Source organism: Blastomyces gilchristii (genome assembly GCF_000003855.2).
Source record: "Blastomyces gilchristii SLH14081 genomic scaffold supercont1.2, whole genome shotgun sequence".
NCBI lineage: Eukaryota > Fungi > Ascomycota > Eurotiomycetes > Onygenales > Ajellomycetaceae > Blastomyces > Blastomyces gilchristii.
In genome coordinates, this window is record NW_003101681.1 from 4196930 (window position 1) to 4219048 (window position 22119).

At 46.6% G+C, this 22119-nt stretch overlaps 8 protein-coding genes across 8 annotated transcripts; 2 read left to right on the forward strand and 6 right to left on the reverse strand.

The window, feature by feature from the left end:
• Positions 1-1199: 1199 nt before the first annotated feature.
• BDBG_01276 (uncharacterized protein) lies at positions 1200-1649 on the reverse strand (the record flags this gene model as incomplete). Its single annotated transcript, XM_031720268.1, has 2 exons — positions 1200-1315; positions 1478-1649. 2 exons carry the CDS (start codon positions 1647-1649, stop codon positions 1200-1202), a joined length of 288 nt encoding a protein of 95 aa, XP_031576374.1.
• A 144-nt stretch (positions 1650-1793) lies between these two features.
• On the forward strand, positions 1794-3145 carry BDBG_01277 (50S ribosomal protein L27). The gene has a single exon (XM_002628323.2). It carries the CDS (start codon positions 1888-1890, stop codon positions 2725-2727), a length of 840 nt encoding a protein of 279 aa, XP_002628369.1. The 5' UTR covers positions 1794-1887; the 3' UTR covers positions 2728-3145.
• Positions 3146-3577: 432 nt separating this feature from the next.
• On the reverse strand, positions 3578-8328 carry BDBG_01278 (DNA damage repair protein Rad9; the record flags this gene model as incomplete). The annotated part of the gene is made up of 3 exons (XM_002628324.1): positions 3578-7980; positions 8110-8152; positions 8263-8328. The coding sequence occupies 3 exons, from the start codon at positions 8326-8328 to the stop codon at positions 3578-3580; spliced, it is 4512 nt and encodes a 1503-aa protein (XP_002628370.1).
• A 172-nt stretch (positions 8329-8500) lies between these two features.
• On the reverse strand, positions 8501-10969 carry BDBG_01279 (tRNA-intron endonuclease, archaea type). Its single transcript, XM_002628325.2, has 2 exons — positions 10734-10969; positions 8501-10464 (listed from the first exon to the last, which is right to left on the reverse strand). The coding sequence occupies exon 2, from the start codon at positions 10415-10417 to the stop codon at positions 8924-8926; it is 1494 nt and encodes a 497-aa protein (XP_002628371.1). The 5' UTR covers positions 10418-10464; positions 10734-10969; the 3' UTR covers positions 8501-8923.
• Positions 10970-11063: 94 nt separating this feature from the next.
• BDBG_01280 (H/ACA ribonucleoprotein complex subunit 3) lies at positions 11064-11977 on the forward strand. Its single transcript, XM_002628326.2, has 4 exons — positions 11064-11209; positions 11271-11396; positions 11454-11506; positions 11595-11977. Exons 2-4 carry the CDS (start codon positions 11272-11274, stop codon positions 11606-11608), a joined length of 192 nt encoding a protein of 63 aa, XP_002628372.1. The 5' UTR covers positions 11064-11209; position 11271; the 3' UTR covers positions 11609-11977.
• A 172-nt stretch (positions 11978-12149) lies between these two features.
• On the reverse strand, positions 12150-13457 carry BDBG_01281 (UPF0271 protein; the record flags this gene model as incomplete). The annotated part of the gene is made up of 1 exon (XM_002628327.1): positions 12150-13457. The coding sequence occupies one exon, from the start codon at positions 13455-13457 to the stop codon at positions 12150-12152; it is 1308 nt and encodes a 435-aa protein (XP_002628373.1).
• A 2571-nt stretch (positions 13458-16028) lies between these two features.
• Positions 16029-17570, reverse strand: BDBG_01282 (aspartyl aminopeptidase; the record flags this gene model as incomplete). The annotated part of the gene is made up of 1 exon (XM_002628328.2): positions 16029-17570. The coding sequence occupies one exon, from the start codon at positions 17568-17570 to the stop codon at positions 16029-16031; it is 1542 nt and encodes a 513-aa protein (XP_002628374.1).
• A 400-nt stretch (positions 17571-17970) lies between these two features.
• On the reverse strand, positions 17971-19425 carry BDBG_01283 (murein transglycosylase; the record flags this gene model as incomplete). The annotated part of the gene is made up of 4 exons (XM_002628329.2): positions 17971-18415; positions 18445-18569; positions 18632-19273; positions 19339-19425. The coding sequence occupies 4 exons, from the start codon at positions 19423-19425 to the stop codon at positions 17971-17973; spliced, it is 1299 nt and encodes a 432-aa protein (XP_002628375.1).
• Between the last annotated feature and the right edge of the window lie 2694 nt (positions 19426-22119).

Here is a 22119-nt window from a genome sequence, read left to right on the forward strand (position 1 = left end):
CACTATCTTCAATTCAAAGCAGTTTAATATCTTAATTTAATGAATATTTTAATTGATTAATAAGAAAACAGTTACTTTATATAAATATTAATAAGAGTATATTTTAAATTATAAGAGATGAATTAAAAAGTTCACTATAATAAATAAAATTACAGAAATTCAAATTATCTTTATTCACTATTTATAGTGATAAGAACAGATTTTATACTACTTTCACTTCTAAATTTATATTATAATGAATTATAATCTGAATCTTTTTAATTATTATAATACTATTCTATATATATAGATCTAAAATATTCTTTTATATCTTTTTCTCTTATAAAGTTCTTAACTATATAATATAAAAAAGCTTTAAAATCTTTATTAAATCTCTTCAGAATTGAAGAGATATCTGATATAATCTTTAACTTTATATTATATATTAAACAGAGTTCTCTGACAGTTTCAAAACAGTAAAGATTTCATTGAATTTAATATATACAGATAATAATTAATACTTTATATAATCTTAGTAAGTTAATAGATATATAATTATTCTTAAGAAGATATATAATCTTGTTAATAATAAAATCACAGAGTTGAGATAACATATTGATAATAAAGATAAGAAAGACACATATTTGAATGATATTTAATTGAAAAAGATATGTATTGAATGATATTGAATAATTCTAGAGAAATGCAGATATTTTGATTTTTTAATGATGTTTTACTACTAATTTTCAGAGAGGGCTGGGAAAATTCTGTTTTTGCAAATATGTTCACCACAATACCTATTATATCTTGGCAACGCGAGGGAACAGCTAAATACTTATTTTTTTTTTTTTTTTTTTTTTTTTGATATTGAAACATTAAATACATCTCAAGTGCAGCACTCTAGTGAAAAGCAAATAACAGCTCTAGATATATTCGTAATCCATGTAAAAATAACTCATAAGTTGTCATTGCCTATGTAGCCCTGTCAGCTATTATTCCGCCAGATTTCAGTAATGCGCCCAACTTGCTGGCTCCGCGAGGGGAAGATATGCAAATACAATAATGACCACAAAATCTCTGATCGGAATAAAAAATTCTCGCTACGTCCTATGCAACCGTGGATAGATATATATAGCGCCGAAGACAGGGAGCTAAATGTGTAGCATGTCTCATAACGGGGGTATATATCAAATCGTGTTCGAGCTAACCGACGATTGAATTCACAGCAATCCTTTCCTGGCCAATTCGACCTTTCTTGCAGCTTCACCAGGCTTGAACCCACCCTTCGACACACAAATTGCGCTTCCGTCACCTAGTTCGAATTTATCTTCAACACCTGGGTGTTGACAAGGACAATGGTGTGGAACAGAGACGCAGGCTAGAGTTCCGGGGCAGAGATAGTCCGAACATCGTGCTGGGGGGAGTCCGCCGTTAGCATTCAGCATGAAAAAAATATAATGAAAAATAATGAATATATACAATATCAAATGCGACATACCGTTGTCATAGGTTCGTTGGTACCAGGAACTGTCACTGGGGACATTGTGCTCTTGGGACTCCTGTTGCTGTTGTCCGCCACCAAACATTTGCTCGAAGAATTGGAATTGAGCTCGGGCGCCCGTCGCAAGAAATAGCAAACCCAAGAGGGTGCCGGTGATTATGTGGATCATTTTGGCGCTTTTTCCTCCGTAGTTTGTATAGACTGACAGCTGTCTTCAAATTGCTCCTGTTCGTCCTCATATAATCACGTGATATTCGTCACATGACTCGGACCAAATTCGGCGTCAAAGAAAAAGTGAAGACGCCTTGAGAATATCATTACCAGCACCAATTGCAACAGCCCACATCGCCCCAAGATCGAGACTGAGGAGTATATATCTACCTAGTCTCGATCCCCTTTATGCTGCCATGATCCAACCTCAGTTCCGCACCCAATTGCGGGTTCTCGACTCCCTCTTCCTCCCATCCACATCTCTCCTCTGCAACCAACAATCCACACGATCTCTATCACATCTCTCACGGAGAACGGCCCGCAGTCTCAGTGGTACGGCGCTCTCTCCTCCCTCCACCTCTCGCTCCTCTATTCTCCTCCTTCAACAACAGCGACCACCCCAATTTCCATCCCGCACCACCATCCACCAAACCCAGCTTCAGGTCCGCTATGCCTCCCACGCCACCCAAGGCCGTGCCAACAACGGCACGAAAAATGGCGCAGGCAGGCGTCTCGGCGCAAAAAAGTCCGGGGACCAATATGTGATTCCTGGAAACATCATCTTCCGCCAACGCGGCTCCAAATGGTTTCCTGGCGAAAACTGTGGCATGGGCCGCGACCACACCATCTACTCGCTCGCCACGGGCTATGTCAAATACTACACTGATCCAGCGCGCCACCCAGACCGCAAATACATCGGCGTCGCCTTTGATAAATCCGACAAGTTCCCCTTACCCCGGAACGCCATTACCAAGAGACGGCTTGGGATGGTGGCCGTCCCCAGGGATATTGAGCAGGAGAAGGCTAATAAGGCGGCCAAGGAGGCGGAAATTGTGCCTACGCTTAGACCGGGCTATATGTACCGTGTTGCCAACTGGCAGATTGGTCGTGTGGCGGAGCGTGCGGGGGTTAAGGTGCCTGAGTGGAATAAGAAGGATCGTTTTGCCGCGTGGAGGAGGAGGATGGAAAGGAGGAAGATTGCGGCGCAGTTGAAGGATGCTAAGTCGAAGAGGAAGGGGAAGAAGAATAAAGCATAGCTGTAGAGGGGTCATGTTTGAATAAGAAAAACGGATTCGTGACAGCTTTATTCTTCTGTTGGTAGACGGAGTTGCATTTTATTTTTATTTTTTATTGTATATTAGAACGAGAGGACTTTGGCTGGAATATATTTTCTTTCTTGAATATATTTTCTTTCGTTATACTTTTTAATCTTATTCATGAACATGTACTCCGAACATTAACCTTCGTAGCTTCCGAATGCCTGAGCACATGTCGACTCAATGAAAATGCGAAATGGCTATTCTTTCCGATTTTGCAGCTGCGGAAATAGAAATAGAGCACACATGCATACAGCGGCACCGGTCATTAAGGGAAGAAGAGAAAGAAGAAAAAGTAAAAAGTAATCTGCCCAAGCCAACCCGGAAACCTCTCTAGGTGAAAAGAAGCTGAACTGGGGTATTGTGCTATAAGGTATTGTGACACGCTGAAGTGGTGATGCGGGGGTGGGAGAAATGCTGAAAATGGTAAATAAGACCACGTCAAAGGGTAGTGGGCGAACCCATATAAAACTGAGCTAATAAAGGATGGGGAGACAAAAATGGTAGATTGTTAACATAAGAACTGGACATCAAACCAACTGGCTGAACGGGGCCAATGGGGCGTTACAATGTATCCGTACTTTACGCAGCGTCCTTCCTTCGCGGGTGGTAACAGAGAATAAATAGAAAGATCCGAATATACGCAACAAATCCAGTGAGAAACATTTCGTAACAGAAAATCAAGGGATAATAAAACGAGAATTAACTAGCAGCTATACCTTTGCGAATGAGCTATGATTGGTTGCGTAATTCCTTTTTGGTCATCATATTCGTCATCTTCATGACCTGATCATGGTTCAAACAACTTCCCTAAAATTAGACTCTGGCAAATAAATTCATTATCTAAAATCCTCACAGTTCTTCCATTAACAGTCACATCACTACCGCCGATTATGCCGGAGGCCAGATCTGCGGAAGCAGCGGCAATCCGCGGCGCCCCCTTCGCAGGTCGACCACGACCTTGTCGCTTCTTGGGTGGCCGGCCCCGTGAGCGGGCCCTAGAAGTCCCCTTGGTGAGGCCAGCTTGCGACGCCTGGATAAGTTGTGCACGAGCAGCCACAGCCGCTTTCTCATCACCAACATAAATCCAATCCCAGCCGACATCCGAATAGGCGCTTGACCCTGGTGATTCCCGCTCAGGTGGTGCCAGTATCTTAATTGCGGCATCCATGTCCGGTACACGAGCGATTCTGCTGGGACCAAGGGCACAAGTGAGGAAGCTGTAAGGCTTGCGCTGTTCTGCGATTTTGCCGCGATCCATGACGAGGAGCACGGATTGGCCAGCCAGGAGCTTGGGGCGGGCTGCTATAGTGTCCGGCAGGCGTGCTGTTAGAGCTGGGTTTGGGGCGATCGCCCGGGATCGGATTGCACCGTTGAGGAAAGTAGATTCGCCCGCTGGGAGGAGGTAGGGTTCCCAGTCCACGATTTGATCTTTGGAGACGCAATCATGGATCCAGCGACCGGCCAAACAAGGAATGTTGAGGGCGAGGGCTTGCATGTATTTCACGCGGCGGGTATGTTCGTCTGTTAGGAGGCAAACGAAACCGGTAGTTTCAGCTGTAGGGTGCAAAGATAACAATTTGTCGTTGTCGTCTGCTGAAGTTGTCACAGCGGAATTGTTTTCGAAAGATGCAGAAGGAAGGTTGGACAATGGTTGGTTAAAGAGCTCAGTGAATCCATCCTTCAGGATCCGCCCACCGTTCTGAGTAATGAGCTCTTCAATCCACAGCCGTTTCTCCTCGTTATCTTTGTATGAAACAGCGAAAGCCATTCCGAAAAATAAGCCAGAGACTGATGGGAAGCGATGTGCGGTTCGCGAAACGGAATATACAGAACTGTGACGGTGGTCCAAGGGCGTTTGTAGCCCAGACCTAGGGGCGTGGAGAGGCTGGGGCAAGTACGAATACTGCCTATTTCCCAATCGAGTCCACAGAATCCTATCAAGGTAAACATTAGAGATTGGAACAGTGATATCAGATCCATTGCGGAAGGTCCCATTTGGGCCCCTGGGCCTAAGGATGACGGAGTGGTGCCCATGGACATCAGTTATCGTCGAAGAGAGTGTCCGCTCGCCACCACGGAAGGCAGTGGTCTCAAATGACTTTCGAAACCCCACAACCGTGTGCGGAATCTTAGGAACTTGAAGCAAGTCCACCTTGACAACGTCGTTTTTTCTCAATTCCAACCTCTTGACTGCATCCGCATTTACCTCATCAGGTTCGATTGAGTCCTCGAATCTTACGAGGTATCTAATTTGGCCCGCAGTTTGTGAAATCCCAACGCAGGTTGCTGGGAAATATCCCTGCGGTCGGCCGTTGAAAAAGGCAAATACTTTATTTGCAAATGCAGGGCTATTCAATGATGGTGAAACACTTCCTAATGTTGAGTACGTATGAGTCTCCTCGCCTTGAATTGGGTCTGGGCTATCGGCCCGCTCAATCAATTGTGTTGGACTTGGTGACGGGATCTTTGACTTGCGCTCTTCAATTGGCCAAGCAATACTATTTATAAGCTGCTGAGAAGTTCGTGCTTTAGAAATAGCCCGTTCTAACGGTTGACTGAGGCGACGTTTGCGCCCTCTTCTAGTCTTTGGCTGAACCGGTGAACATTCCACCTCCCAGACACTTCCAGTCCTTTTGCCATTCGTTTTCGGATTTTGTTGAATAAGAATAACATTCGTTTGAGCATGTGGTACTGGAATTGGGGTGGCTGACTCCGAAACATTATTCATGGACTCGCTCACGTTTGCTGCCGACTGAAGCACTCTGGGAGTCTCTTTAGGGGTAGGCGTTTGGTCCCGATCAAATGGATTCGATGAGGCGATGACTCTTCTATCATTTCCTCGTCTCCTTTTGTTAGCAGAAGGTGCTACTTCTCGGGTTATGAACGCAAATTCTTTGTCTTCTGCAGTGATAAGTCCAAAGTCTGATAAAAAATCAGGCAGCGAGTGGCAGGGCGACTGTTCCGCTGCAATTTCAGTCATGCTCCGACGCTGACGGCCACTAGGGCTAGAAAGTACAGCCGAGACGGTGTGGTGTGCGCCACCCCTGGGGAGCAACCTGGGAACTCCAAGACGTCCAACTTGAGAGCGTGAAAACTGGGGGACAACAGGAAGCTCGTCGTCATCGTGAGTAGGAGATGTAGGAGACTTGTTGTTAAATCGTGTAATAGATTTAGAGAAATGACCCAATGAAGAAGATTCTGGTATAGTCTGATGATATGGTTTTGACTGCTTCTCATTCTGCGTTGGTGTCTCTAGAACGCGAGAAGGCATGGAGGAGGCTTTCGTCGGACCCGCAATCTCCTCGGCTGAAGGATTAGGATATGTAATTTTAGATTCAGCTTCAGGATATTCATTCTGATCATTCGATGACGCCATATCTGGAGCACCCTGATCTGCAGGCTGACCGCGTTGATGTGTAGTTTTGTGAGGCGTTTCCAGGGGACTTGCATTTTCAGGGTTATGTTGGGTTCGAGAAGCAGTGTTCCATGTAGGGTGGCCCATCCGAGAGGTTTGAGAGGTTTGTTCAGGAAATCTACTCTGTCCATGCGGGTCAAATGTAGGCGAGGACGGGACACATTCTTCTCCGGGTGATTGAGCCAAGTGGATATCTGGTTTTCGAGATCGAGGTCTGCCTCTAGGCCTCTTTGAACCATGATTTAAAACATGTGAATTTGGCGGAAAGCCTCGCTGGCTACGTGAACCGGAAATAGGTGACGAAGGTATATATTCCTCACTAGGAGATTGTGTTAAATGTGTAACTCCCCTCCTCGGTCTGCCTCTGCGCCTTTTTGGACCGTGGTCGCTGAACGGCTGGGAATTAGCGATATTTACGATTTGAGAGCCAGTAGGTGTGGTGTTCTCGCTTTCATCTAGGCTGCCTTGGGGATGACTCGCAACTTCCTGGCTGCCGTAAGATGGCCCTGAAACTTTCCTGGTTAAGTTTCGATGGCCTGCTGGAGAGTCTGATTCAAGGGCCTGAGAGAGGGCGTCGTGAGCAGAGGCGGTAGTGTCAGCAACATGAACTGGCCCGCTGTCGATATTCTCTTTATCATCTTCTCCTGGAAGCTGGGAATGTAGAAGCCGTCGGCTATGTGAGACTTCAAGTTCATCCTCCTGCTCGGTTTCCTCTTCACTATTTCCAGCATTATTTTTTTCAACCGTCGAAAGAGCGGCGCGGTGGGGATGACTGCTCCGAGAGTCTGCTGGAGCTGGTGAGGATTGATCTGCTGTAACCGTCTTTCCATGACCTTTCGAGCTAGATCTAGTGGGTGCGGTTACAGTGGCAAATTGCCTTCTCACCTCCTCCTCCGTATATTTTTCTCGTACATGTCTCCGAACGTAGCTGTCATCCTTCTCAAAATCGTCATCACTGGAACCGTTTTCCCCCGTCGAACGTAACCGCGCCAGCATCTCCCGTACAGCCTGCGACTCCTTCATCGAAACATAATTTGCCTGAGGTTCTAGACACTTGGAAGGAGGAACTGAGGAAGGAAGTAGAGGCGAGAACACTGTGGTCGTGCCGGTCAACCGGGGCTCAATAGGGAGATTTGGCGATGGCATATCCGACGAAAGTGGAGGTCCATTAGTAAAAGGCGAGGAGGGATTCTGGGTCGCATTGAACACCTGTGACAAAGCCATTACGGTGCTACCGTTGTGTTCGCTGCTGAAGGGGTACCGTGAGAGTATTGGCGTAGTTGAGATCTCAGGATACGAGCTTCGACGATTCTGTGTCGCCGGAGTTCTACTGATGAAGCGTTGAGATTCGGGGAAATGCTGGTATTGGGTTGGGGATGAGACCCCACCCACTATATCAAGGTGCTCCGGCCCTCCATCCTCGTCGACGAACTCACGATCTGCACCAGGAGTTTCCCCAAACGCAGCTAGTAAATCTAGATGGCCTGTATCACCCTCATGTAGAGTCGCGTCCCTTGCCGTCGAATTATCATCTTCTTCTTCTCCCTCCTGGTGTTTTGAATGTCCCCTGTTTGATCTTGCCTTGCTCATAAAACTCTCGAAGACCGATTGAGAAATTGGCTGCGTATCGCCGGGTAGACTGCCGCTTACCGTCGCCATCTTGGTTGGTGACTCCGGAACAGAACTCTGCTCAACATCGGGCTGCGATGGCTGCCTTGTAGCGATATTCAAGGATGAAAAGGCATGACCCTGCGTAGGAAGAACACGGTGGAAGCCTGTTGTATGGTACGATCAATTAGAATGGATGTTTTGAACGTCCACCACAGTCTCCAGAGAGATCCGAATCTCGTGGTCCTGGGGCTCGCACTGCCACCTCTCCGCAATCGTTCCAATGTTATTCTCACCTCGTAATTGTAAAGTTCTAGACACGTCCAGCGTGGACTGTTCCTGTCAAACGATCAGCATCAATTAGCGCGATTGTAACACCTAGACCAGGCAGGATATTCGTCGGGCCACAAAAAGGAAAAAGAGGGTATATATAAAATACAGCCACGAACATCAGTTAAGCCAAGGGCTGCCTGCTTCAGATAGCCCAAATCGAGGCTATCATCTTGACTCCCCATAGTTAAGGCACTCAAAAGGGGGCAGAGAAGAGTCCGCAGACCAGCGCTGCCACCCGGGTCAAGGCGGCTCAACAACCCGCGTGGTCGTAATTAAATTGTAACTTATTACTGATCCTGGATACCCAAAATGGTAACTAGTTCGCGACATCGAACGCGACTGTGGATGCACGCGGTCACGTGCGTGTATTTCAATGATGCCTAATTGTGGCTATCAGCGACACCCACAAATTCTTCAAGTTGGATTGCGCGTCTTGTCTCAATGGCATCTACTTTGCCAAAATAGACTTCAACGCGTATATCTCGCCTCCGGTCGACGATATAGTTGAGCTACAACGGCCGTGGAAGGATACTTTTAAAAAATAGCCCGACCTTCTCCATATTGCAAAGATTGCTAACATGTCAGGTTCATTCACTCGTTATATTTTAGTTGTTTTATACAGGTATATATCCATACGCGTTAGCTTGGACCGACATCATGCAAAGCTTTCAAATTAGCATGCTAACATTGCAGCAAAGTTTCAAAACGCCTAGGTCAAAATTAACCCATATCCTTCACATGCATATCAATGAGAAATGAGAAACCATAAAGTCGTCTTCAATCGCGACTTCGATTTGGCACCCATCGTTTAATGGTCATTTCACGGACCTTGTACGTTCTCAGCAGCGTACCAATATCCAATTCACCACCCTCCCCAGTGGCATCGGTAGGTGGAGGCTGGGTGTGAGGAGGTGGCACTTCTACATAACATAGGACCAAACTCTTCTTGACCTGGGCTTGGACTCTGTTCACACAGTGCAGCCACCACCAAGTTCGGCCCTCTTTCTTCGCAGTCTTTTGTCGTCTTTCTTCAGTCGCTGTCCAGTAAGGATCGGAGTAGGCGGGGAGCAAACAAACTGCGAACTCGGCATGGGAGAATACCGGCCCGCGGTTGTAGAGGAGGTAATCGACACCGAATTTTACACCGGAGCGGATAACCCAGCCAAGGGAGCGGAAATGATGGTATACGACATAAGATAACATAAATGGATCATCTGGTTGGGCAGGAGCAGATGACTCTCGTGGCGGGAAGTAGGAATGTTGGCGGAAGACAGTTAGAAGGGAAGATGCAGAGAGGATCGATGTGCGGTCACTGTTATACACTTGTAGAACACCTAGACCATAGACGAGAAAGAGAGCTTCTTCGTTCGATAATTGCAGATGTTCTTCATTTTTGAGTACTACTGTGTGCTCATTTTTGTCTGTAGACGGGATTGAAGGTTCAGGTAACCATGGTATAGTAGCTTGAGCATCATAGCACTTTTGTTCGACCACCGGTGAGAAGCGTACAGTCTTACCGCCATTCGAACGTACACTTCCAACATGCCCATTGGTCATATCTTGCTTGGAGATGGAGGAATTATTTGCTGTAACTGTGGACTCTTGGCCGTGAGTGTCTCGGGGCTTGTCGTCCAGTTGAGCAACAGCTGCGTCATGAACGGGGCTTTCTAGGGCAGTAAACGTTTTATCAAGTTCACTAGATTGAAAGTCACCACGAGCATCCCGCAATTGTGCTTCCGCTTTCAGCTGTTCCGCAATAGCCTCTTTTTCCTTCCTGGCTCGCTCAAGTTTGCGTTCCCGGCGTTCTAATCTTCTCTTCCCTGTAACCTCCTCACTTGTAGCATCGCCGGTCAATCCTCTTCTATTTTTCTCTCGGTCTAACCAACTTGGCTCACTCCTACTCAGGCTACCTTTCCCGAAGAATCCCATCTCCCACAGCGTACGTATCGCTCTCGCGTCAGTGACATGGATTGAAGACGTTGATGGATCAAAGTACGCGGTGTAGATGTGCTGGTGAGGAGGAGAGATCAAGTATGTGAGATACGATAGAGCTATGCTAATTAGAGAGAGGGGATTGTGGGGGATTAAAGGTGGTAACGGGTAGACATGGAGAGGAAGAGGGAAACGATGGATATGTTTATAATTGGGCCGCCGTGGCCGAGCAGGGGGGTATTTAGCTGCATCTTTTTGGGGATCCAAGTTGCTATTATTACTAGAGTTTAGACGGCCATTTGAAACAGTCGAAACGGCCGAAGTGGTAGACGAAGCCATTATCAACAGAGCATAGCTCAGAAAGTGACCACTCGCGAATGGGGTAACTAGAAATAACAAGTTAGAATTAAACCAAAGTCTCCAGCATACGTTGAATAGAAACAATTGAATAATGAAAATTAAAGAGAATAGGTAGGGTTCCTCAGATACCGTTGTAGTCATAAAAGAGCCAGCATTGACAGCAGCTAGAAATCAGTGCCACTGACTAGGCTACTATGAGTGTCATCACAGGAAACAGAAGGGGAATTACAGGATAATCCAGACAACAAGTCACGTCCAAGTTCAATTACATCAGTAAGGAGAATGTATTACTTACCAGGTCTCCTGTCAATGGATCACCGCCAGAAATGAGAGCTCAGTCAGTATCTGACAAAAGAGCCGCAGCCTTTCTCTTAAACAAATAGTATTCTATTGCTTAATAATCTTCTTGGTGTTAGTAGCTTTGGTGAAAACCTTTAATATGCCAATTCCCGAGCATAGGTATAGAGACGGAAGAACAAGTTGTGTTGAGCAGAATATTTCCTGAATGATGGAGGTGAGGTGAGGTTGAAATTTTCCTGAGTGGGCGGCAGAATTATTGCCGAAGCTCGATTGTTTAGCGCTGGTCGGCAAAACCTTCCCATTTCAGTCCGCGCAACTGCAGCACCAAAATTCATTTTTACGCTCTGGCAAAACCACTCCACCAAACAGCCTGCCTGCTATTCATCTTCATTCCTGGCCAGCTCGGCACATATAAGATCGCTTGGAACTCCATTTACTATTCTTAGGAGTCGACGTAGACACGCCAGCCAAGTAAGAGATACCGTCACTGCAACCCCCAGTACTTGGACAGGCGATTAACCAGTCTCCACAGAATGCATCTCATGTACACCCTCGACAACGAAGGCAATCGTGTCTACACACTGAAAAAAGTGTTGGATGGCCAGGTCACAAAATCCGCACATCCCGCTAGATTCTCACCAGATGACAAGTACTCCAGGTTAGTTTTGAGATGAGAAAAATATGCTTGTGAGGAACCGAAACTGACATCTTTCAGACACCGAGTTACATTGAAGAAACGATATGGACTACTCTTGACGCAACAACCTGGTACGTGGATGAAAAGACACCAGCTACTCATCTGTTTTCTATTTGATTGCTGGAATGAAAGCTAATCTCTTCTACTTTCGCGCCCTAGAATCCAAGATGTGAGCGTTCTTTAGCGATAATTTATATCAATCAGGGCGAATGGCGTTATCCTTTTGTGGCGACGGAAGGGGTTGGTTAAAAAAGAGACATATATTGTAATTGGTCTGATCTGCTGTTGCTTATCTACGGGTTCTTCTTTTGGTGGGCTCCGTACAAGTCCACACTTCCGATGTACTCGAGGAAGTCGATTTGAGATTGGACTATTATTCGACTTCAGCTAGCACTGGCATACTCCATATTGTACTGTACGTTCCATATATAAGCTGTTTCCCGTGCCTGAAATGTCAATATGAGATTGAAATATTTTGCGATCGCTCTATCTTTGCTTCCTTCCCAGCATTAGTAACAAAAATGAAATCGTTAAATGATGAAATCGTTAAATGATGAAATCGTTAAATGATGAAATCGTTAAATGATGAAATCGTTAAATGATGAAATCGTTAAATGATGAAATCATTAAGGATAAAACCATACAACACTGCACTCTATCCCACCATTTTTTCAAAACCGTAAATGCAATCAAACAAATAACCCCAAAATGTCTTCACCTCCTCTTCCTTGAATTAACCGCCCTACCCGCCCCCACCATAACCCTTCCACCACCCTTCAACCTCTCCCCAGTCACAATCCCAGGTAGAAAATCATCATCCATAAGATCCCTCTCCTTTTTCGTCCTTCGTCCCTCCTCTGCTACCGCCCTCACATACTCCTTCTGATCCTCCGTCAAGATCAAGTTAGTCCCCCAGCCTCCCAGCCCTCCACCTCCCTTCCACTTCCCACTTGACGTCCCCGCTATCGGTTTCGGAATACTATACCTATCTCCCCGCGTATTCCATTGCATATTCTTCTTAAGGTGGAGCTTGAACGCGCCCCCGGAGGTTGTGGAGCAGGAAACGCGGGTTAGCGTCGGTTTTCCGCAGCGGGGGCAGAACTGCTTGTCCATTTCCTTGGTTGTGGCGAAGCAACCGTGGCAGCGGAGGATATAGGAATTTAGCCGGCGGATGCGCTGCATGTTGTTGGGCGAGAGGAGGTTGAGATTCATACGCAACAGGACGTTTTGCATGGCGAAGTCGCCGGTTATGGTTGCGACTTGCATTGTTTTTGTTTCGACGGAGGCTGCCGCTGCCGCTGCCGCGTCTTTTACCTGGCGTTTTTTGATGTTGGAGGGGGTGATCCAGCCTTCTTCATCGTCGTCGTCGTCGTCATCGGATTCGTCTATTTGAGTTGGTGTTGGGTATTGGGCAGAATCTTCTTCTGGTTGTGTTTCTGCAAGACCGTCCGTGGCACTTGCACAGTTTTCCTGGGGGTCTTGTTTCTCAGCTAGGATCGACTCAGCCAAGTCGTTCGTAACATTCTCGATGGAATCTTCCACTTTAGGCTGTTGTTCGACAGCGGGCTCATCACCACCGGCGTCATCGTCTGCTTCCCCTTCCTTCTTCTTCTCCCCCTCCTCAACCTTCGCAGGGGGCATCCCATTAATCCCCTTCTGTCCGGGCTCCCTTCTCAACCGCCAGTCGCCTCCATTCCTCTCACACTCAACCTCATATGCCAACGCCAAAACCTCCAAATCTTGCCTACTCAGCACTGCCCTATCGCCAGTCTTCCGTGAAAACTCTGCAACGAACTTTATAGACTCCGGTTTGGGAGTGCGCTGTGTGAGGAAAGGTAGATATAAGGTCTCAATTCTAGAGCGCGCAGCGGGGTCTCTGATTTCGGAAATGACAGCGGGGGTGGTGATGAGGGCGTGGGACTGTGCAAGCAGCGTCGAGATCGGGGGTACATTGCGGATGAGGGGTGCTGCGTCGAGGACAATGGTGTGGATCGGCTTGGTGGCGGAGGTAGTGTCCGCCATGATTGTAGGTATTTGAACTTTTTCACACACTTTCTAGTTCCATAGGGTTCTTCTGTAGGGTAAATATGGCATGCGCGGCGGGTATATTGAGCGGGGACGCTATTGTGCAGTTCGTCTCGGTCCCCGTGGTTGATGATAATTTTTCTACTGTTAGTGGCTGTGGCTCGTTGGTCTGTGTGCTTTTAAGGTTATCTTATCTTAGCGCCATCTGGGCCAAGCTCCCGAGGTCGACACTCCGATGCCAGTAGAACTAATTGTGCCTTTGTGCATCCACACCTAATGTGGGTGCGCCACACTATAATAATAATGATCAGTGTAACAATAAAAATGAAAATAGTATCTTTTATATGAGAATCTCTCTATATATTAAAGAAAAACTGACTTTTCCGTGCAAAAAACACTGTAACGTGACCTCACGTGCACCCCATCAAAAATGTTGAGGGTCCCAGGGATTGATAGGCCCTTCTACCAGCAGCGCTGGTGATGACTGAGCTCTTTTGCCCCAGTAGTCTACAAAAAATCCATGGATATGTAGTGGCGCCTGCCAATTGCTCCTACCACCCTATCTACCCCCCTATCACTTACCACCCACCCGTACCACCCGTACCACCCCTTCCACTCCTACCCCCTTTACCACCCCTACCACCTCTACCCTCTACCACCACTACTGCCTCTACCGCCCCGCAGCCCCCCCTATCACTTCCACTTCATACCTCTACCCCCATCTTACCACTCACTCTCTTACCACCTCTACCACCCCTACCACCCTTTCAACTCCGACCCCCCCTTTACCACTCCTACCACCTCTTCCACCTCTAACCTCTCTATCACCATCACTGCCTCTACCGCCCCACAGCACCCTCTATCACTTCCACTCTCTATCTCTACCCTCATCTTACCATTCTACCCCTCTCTTACCATCTCTATCATCTCTCCCACTCCTACCACCTCTATCACCACCACTGCCTCTATCACCTTTCTCTATCACCTTTTCCATCCTCTAGCCTCTCTATCACCACCACTATCTCTACTTCTCTCTTACTATCTCTACCACATTTTGATCTCTGTGTTTATAGTATATAGTTACTGCTAAGTACTCTGTAATAAAGTCTCATGTTGATGTCATGTGCATCTCTTTGAATTCATGAATGAGATTGAATAGCTGACTGCAGTCTGTACAGCTCTGATTAATCTGATAATGATGATAGAGATGATACAGAGTGAAAGAGAGTAGTAGAAGGAGTAGAGATGATGGTGGTGGTAGAGAGGATAGAGAGTGAAAGAGGTGGAAGAGGTGATAAGAGTGAGTAGAGATAGAGAGTGAAAGTGATAGAGAGGATTGCCAGGTGGTAGAGACAGTGATGATGATAGAGAGGGTAGGGATGAAAGAGGTGATAAGGGGGTAGAGATAGAGGATGAAAGTGATAGAGGGGGATTGCAGAGCAGTAGAGGCGGTGATGATGGCAGAGGAGGTAGGAAGTGAAAGAGATGATAGGGGATAGAAGTGGTAGAGGGGGGTTGCGGGGCGGTAGAGCCGGTGGTGGTGGCAGAGGGGTTAGGGGGTGGAAGGGGTGGTAGGGGTGGAAGGAGTGATAGAGGCGGTGGTGGTGGTAGAGGAGGTAGGGGGTGGAAGAGGTGGTAAGGGGGTAGGATAGAGGGTGAAAGTGGTAGAGGGGGATTGCGGGGCGGTAGAGGCGGTGGTGGTGGTAGAGGAGGTAGGGGGTGGAAGGGGTGGAAGGGGTGGTAAGAGAGGGATAGAGGTAGAGAGTGGAAGTGGTAGAGGGGGCTGCGCAAGCAGCGAAGCGAGCGTAAGCGAGCATTTGATGCTTGTCACATATAAAAGATACAAACATCATTTTCTTTAATATCTTCATCAACATCTTAGATATGAACTTGAAAAATAAGATGAAGATAAAATCAATAGCAAGAAATCTCATGATATCAGCACATTTAAAATTAAATAATTTTTCATTATTTCATTATGAAAATTCAAATTTTGTACTAAAATTTTAGTATGGTTTTCAGATTTGAGAAAATGTATGAAAAAAATATTATATTCTTATATTATTTGAGTATTTCTAATCTTCATATTTCATTCATGCTCATATCTAAGATGTTCATGAAGATATTACAGAAAATGATATTTGTATCTTTTATATGTGATTCTTATATAAAAGATACCTACTTTCATTTTTATTGTTACACTGTTTTTATTATTATAGTATGGTGCACTTACATCAGGTGTGAGTGTGCAAAGGCATGATTTTACGGTAGAAAATCGGGAGTTAAATTAAGATGAGATGTGTTATTAATTTAAATGTAACTACATCACAAAATATGTAATTTCGAACATTTCAGCTCTTTAAGGTTCATTCCGGAATTGACTGATTCTAGTGAAATCACTTGGTTATCTGTCAAAAAATCCCCAAAAGCATTACTCCACCAGTATAACTCTTCCGCAAAAAAAAAAAAAGGAAATATTAATTATGAGCCAATAAGCTCAATTGCAAAATCTCCGAAATGAACAAAAGATATCTAAAAACATCTAACCACAATGGTCTATCCTGGGCTTTAAAAGTCTTGAAACTCCCGATCCACTTCCTCAAAATGATCGAAGAATCCCTTAAACAGCTTGACCCCCAGCCCAGGGTCCAAGTTCCCTGTCGTTGCACGGATGCTGTGCATACTCAGCTGAGGAATACCAGCATCAATCGCTCTTATTCCAATCCGGGCGCTCGTCATAGGCCCAATCGTTCCTCCGCTGCGGCTGTCATTGCGAATCTGAAACACTTGCAAAGTAGAACCACACTTATCAGCAACCCGTTGTAAAATAGCCGTGCTGACGCCATCGGTGGCCATGTGTCCGTTGGGATCGGCAGATATGGCGACACCGACGTTCAATCTTGGAGCGTGGTTTTCCAAGTAGACATTTAGGAAGTTGGGGTTCACAGCGTGGATAACGTCAGAGGAAAGAAGAAAGCTATTTGCAACTGTCTGTGAGAGCACATTGGGGCCGTATGAGGGTGCGAACGCTTCTGTGATCCGCTCCATGACGCTACTCATGTAGTTTGACCGAGCACCCTGGCGCAGCAGACTACCTATTTCCTCTGCGTCAAACATGCCCACCATCTTGACGATTCCAGAGGATGCACTGGCTGGGGAAGCTAAAAGTGCCTCCTGGGCACTATAGCAACACAGTTTGTCATCAATGCGGCCAGCGAATATGAACTCTTTATCTAGCCCGCCAACCTGGGCGGCTTGGGTATCGAATAACTCAAGCTCCCAGTTGACGATGGTGCTTAAATCAGAAACGCCCAACTGCTTAGCAATAGCTTTGATCAGTTTCGGCGGCTGAGTTGCCGCAAAAGTGCCTTGTTTAATCCCGTCATCTACATGGGCACCACCCTGCTGGTTCCCAAATAGATCAGAATTATCCACCCCAATAATTGGCACCGCCTGCGTCTCCTTATTAAAGGGGCCCTGGGATGGTGTCCCAAAGTGCACGGCAAGCGTCGGGATTCTCGCAATGGGCCAGTCCAACTTCACCAGCCTCGACTCCACTACACCATTCTGTGCATCGCGAACAAGAACGCGCCCGCCAATCCCCAAATCACGATCCCACCATGTCGAGCTCAACGAGCCTGCATACGGCGCAACGCCCAACTGCACAAAGCCCGCCTTGTTCCCCAGTTTGGAAACAGGTTTCAGTTTCGCGCACAAGGCATCAACGTGCCCCGCAACGATTCCAAAGCCATTGCCGCTCTCATAGTCGGAACCGATGGTAAAGGCTATCAAGGAGCTGCCGTTACGAGAGCAGTAGTATTTCCCGCCGCGTTTGAGGATGGAGGACCAGACGTCGCGTTCTGACAAGCGGGTGAAACCGTGGTCGTCGAGCTGGGAGCAGAAGCTGGCAACGGCATGGTATATGGTTGGATTGGCCGTCATGAAGTCGCAGAAGGGTTGGGCATAGGATTCTGGGGAGGCCGGTGAAGGTTTTGAACCAGCATGCTTATCTGTCGGTTCTTGGGGTTGGGTAGGTCGATGTGGGAGCTGGGTGGTGGTGGCCTGCGAAAGTGCGCTGGAATTAGACGCACGCAGGAAACGGCGGGTCATGCTGGGCGTTGAGCAAAGGATTGAATGACTATGCCAGGTTATTCAAGAAGTGTCCAAGTAAAACAGGGGCAAAGGCGTTAGTTAGGTTCAGAGAAAGTGAGGAAGAATCAATGGGGAGGACGAAGTTAATTGGGAGAACCCCGGGAGGGTTTGGGTTTGCAGTTTCGCTAAGGACCCCAGCCACTAGCCAGCGGCTAACCTTAAAAATGAGCTACCACACTATTACCACACTAGTGGTTGGGGGCGTACTGTACTATTGCGACGGAGGGCTAACACCTGACATTCCAGGTAAGAGATCTAAATAAATTTCCGCTTCAAATATCCGCACCAGAGAATAGGTCTGGCCTGTACATGTAACTACTGTACAATTGAAAGTATCAATACATCAACCACATTCAGACTAACCATTCAAGCTCGACCCAACATAGGCATTCCAGTTCACTCTCCCATGAGCACCCGCATCCGTTATCTCAGGACCTGTTGTAGAGAGCACCTTGTTTTCATTCCTCCAGATGGTTATTAACACGGCGCCCGTGTGGCCATTGAATGGGGCGTTGAAGTGGTTGATTCCCGCTCTTTTCGCTTGGTACGTTGTTGGAGATGATTGCCCAACTTCTATAGTAATCACGCTAGGTTCGGCAGCAAATACCGTCGTGAATACCTTATCCTCAGACACTAGTCCTGGGTCAAGAGCTTTCTGGCCAAAGCTGGGATTATTACCTGTTGTGCCACCGCTGCTTCCGGAACTGCTGGGGTTTAATCTATACCAATAGGTGATGATATCCATTGGTGTGGGTTTAGGGTCATTGGGGGTTTGAGCAGGCTCTTCTCTAGAGTTACCTGCGCTATTCGATTTATATAAATTGATGTATACAGGCAGGAGGGTTCGCCAGTCATCATGTGGGTTCTGGACAACGTATTCAGCGCACCCGTGGGAATACCGGCCTTGTAGATGGGGCCAATATAATGTGATTCGCCGTAGTCATTCCAGCTGATAACCTGTATATATGAAAAGTTAAATGGACGAAAAGCCAACGCCAATTTCTGGTGAAATAACGTACCTGAACCATAGCAGGCTGCAGCTGGATTACTTGCTGCCAACGGTCGTGCCACAAGTCATCCCCACGCCACAGCCAGTTCTTGCCCCATTGGGGCAGGTTTGTGTAAAACCACGGTGAAACAGGCATCATATACGGCTTATTACCAAGAAGAGACATATATTCCTCGTCTGTGTGGGTGGACTTGGATTGTGCACCTACTGGCCATGCATCCCAGCTGAAGACGCCGTCAATGACTTCCATCACACTTTCGTGCCCATGAAGCCCGAGGCTAGTCCACGATGGCATGAAAAAGCACCCAGTAGCCGGTTTGATTAAATCCCAGTCGTGGACGTTGTTTACCCCTTCAAATGTTGATACTAAAGGCATATCTTTGTACTTGAATTGTGCAGGTTCTTTCTTATACTTGTTGATAGTCTGTACGACTCTATCAACCGGCCATGGGCCACCGGAGAGATAGTCGAACGATAAAAACAAGGTGAAATCGCCAACGGCTGCCGCTGCACTGTAGGCTTTTTTAAGAACCTCGTCCGTATAGGGATCCTGAACTCCGATATTCAGAGCGAATCCGTCGATGAGGGCCGCTTTTGCTAAGTTGATATCCGACACCCATTCGTCGTGGGTCATGCCGGCGGCATTTCCAACCTAGCTGATATGAGTAAGATGGGCTTCTATAGCTGGACTGAGATGGTAAAAAGCGTAAAACTTACTATGAAATGAGCGAACACCTCTTTCGGCTCCTGTGCTGCAACGAAGGCGGCGGCAGTTGTCAGCAGAAAAATACTTTTTAGTTGCATTTTGACCACTTTTGTACAGTTCTTTGACTAGCTCTGTACAACACCACGCCGACTAGAGGGAGAGATATCTTCTCCAAAAGAAGTATACAAAATAACAGCTAAATGAGTGTAGTTTCTCTGGTTTGCACTTCCACGAGCAATAGCAGAGCCAAGTGAAAGTCGTTGATTTAAATAAATAAATAGGCAGGTTAACACAACTCAATCAGACAATGACGGTGTTCGGAGAAAAAATAAAAAAAAAATATTTAATAAAAAAAAAAAAAAAAAAAAAAAAAAAAAAAAAAAGGGGAGATAGGAGATAGGAGAAGGAAAAGAGGCCTGTCTCTCAGAAACCAAGACCCAAAGGGAAGAAAGAGGATAATAGACAACAAAATAACAAAATGTCAAAATGCAACTGTGGAAAAGGAATGAATGGGCAAGTTGAGCTGAACTTTTTGCAGGCCGGATGCAAGAAGAGAACGTAGGAATGTAGTCCTAAGTAACATGCACATCTCGGCATACTCATGGCAAACCAGCAGTTACAAAGCAGTGAATGAATGCCCTTCCCATGGGTACTCGCAGCCCCACCCATTACAGGAGATAATGGGGGGTCGCGAGTAAAGGGTATCAGGGTTTATAGGATGTGGCCGGCACTTCTCACAAGAAATATGAAACAAAACTGATGAAAGAAACTGACAAAAATGAAACAGCATGAACCAGAGAAGATGATAAAGAATATCCCACTTTCTCCCAGCCCTATGACAGCAGATAAAATCATGGAAATTCGCGCTTGCCGCCGCCGGCCTCATAAAACTAACCATGGTTTGATGCTTCCCCCCACGTTGAAAATTTTTCTTCCACCTTGAGCCATGGTCGATGAGCTTCTGTTGCAGAGCATCCATGTCAAGAAATCGATTAATCAGTCGGCTGAGAGCTTCACAGCACCAGTGAAACGAAGCCGGCAGGGGGGTGTTTGAAGGAAAGATGTGCTGAGAAAAGTGTCAGCAAAGCTAAAACCTTGCTTGATTAAATGATGGAAGGATTCTTCGCTTTTGGATGTTTTTCAGTGTAAAGGCTTAATTCCACATACTCTCATTATATAGACACTCCCCAATTACACTAATTCTAATATAGTTAGTATATTACTATATATGGTTTAGTCAGTCTTGGCTTTCAGACTATGAGCTTCCAACCACCCCCACTGATCTCTCTCATCATATTATCCTCTCAGGTATGTAGAGGGGCCCTCTCCAGGTATAGAGACCCTGAGTATAGAGTTCCCCCAGGTATAGAGCCCCGGGTATAAAGAATCCCTGAGTATAGAGATCCCCCGGGTTTAGAGAACCCCTGAGTATAGAGTTTGGATAGAGTTCTCCCGGGTATAGAGTACCACTGGGTATAGAGATCCCCCCGATATAGAGACGGGTATAGAGATCCCCCGGGTATGGAGATCCCCTAGGTACAGAGTTCCTCTGGATAGAGTACTCCCGGGTATAGGAGCACCACTGGGTATAGAAGCCCCCCAGGTATAGAGACCCCCTGGGTACAGAGTTCCTCTGGATAGAGTACTCCCGGGTATAAGAGCACCACTGGGTATAGAGCCCCCCAGGTATAGAGATCCCCCGAGTATAGAGCCCCCGGGTATATAGAGAATCCCTGAGTATAGAGTTCCCCTGGATAGAGTACTCCCGGGCATAGAGTCCCCCGGGTATAGAACCCCCTCAGTTATAGAGATCCCCGGATAGAGACCGGGTATAGAGCTGTCCCCTGGCGTGGATCACTATTTCATACGATCTCCAATGACGAGATCTTGATTGCTAATACAATCAATCTCATTGATGTGTGCTCATTGTAACACTAGTATAAAATACCCATTTGACCCAAATGTCACTAAAAAGTTGAAGGGGTGCTGAAACTCGGGCTCACAACAAGAATCGAGCAGCAAGGGCAGTTAGTTTGATAGCCATGGGCCTGACAATAAAAATTAAAGGAAAGCAGAACACCTAACTCACCTAAACAAATCGTTTGATATGTGGATATATTCCATAGCACCTCGATGTATCGTTTAGTTACCATCTCTCAAAACAAGACGATTGATTCTAAAGCTGAGATGAGTTCAATCCATTCAGCTTACTTGATTGAAGATTGCTAGCTAAGTGAGAAGTTGTTGGGGGTCCCGCGGTTGATCGGCCCTTCTACCAGCAGGCGCTGGTGGTGATTGAGCTCTTTTGCCCCAGTAGCCTACAGGTTATGAGACCATTAAGCGTGAGCCCCGCTGTGGTCAACATGCATGGGTTCAATCTCAGAATGGACTTAAAAATTCTCAACAAATACCCTGGACATTTAACAGTGCCAAGAGACATCCCAGGAGTGTGCCCTAGAAGTCCCTTGAGCCCTAGGACTGAGTGAGTCCACTAAGAGGAGCCACTGTGGGGAGCCACTGAAGGGAGCCACTGAGAGGAGTACTGTACTCTGTGGTAGCTGGTCCGAGGGGGGGTGTTGGGGGTCCCGCGGTTGAGCTCTTGTGCCCCAGTAGCCTACAGAAGTTAAGGTGGAAGGAGGATTACTAAGCACGGGCCATATGGTCCGACACTTCTAGTACCCTATTAGTTACAGGGTAAAAAATACCTGGTAGTTAACTAACTTAAAGTTACTGGGGGGAAAGCCGATGAGTTAACTTATTTATTATGGAGATTCCCACCAATCATTCACAAG

Coding starts and splice junctions, on each gene's coding strand:
- BDBG_01277 (XM_002628323.2), top strand. CDS start 1,888: ATGATCCAACCTCAGTTCCGCACCCAATTGCGGGTTCTCGACTCCCTC.
- BDBG_01279 (XM_002628325.2), bottom strand. CDS start 10,417: ATGGCTTCGTCTACCACTTCGGCCGTTTCGACTGTTTCAAATGGCCGT.
- BDBG_01280 (XM_002628326.2), top strand. CDS start 11,272: ATGCATCTCATGTACACCCTCGACAACGAAGGCAATCGTGTCTACACA. Junction 11,397..11,453: donor CCAGATGACAAGTACTCCAG/GTTAGTTTTGAG, acceptor GACATCTTTCAG/ACACCGAGTTACATTGAAGA.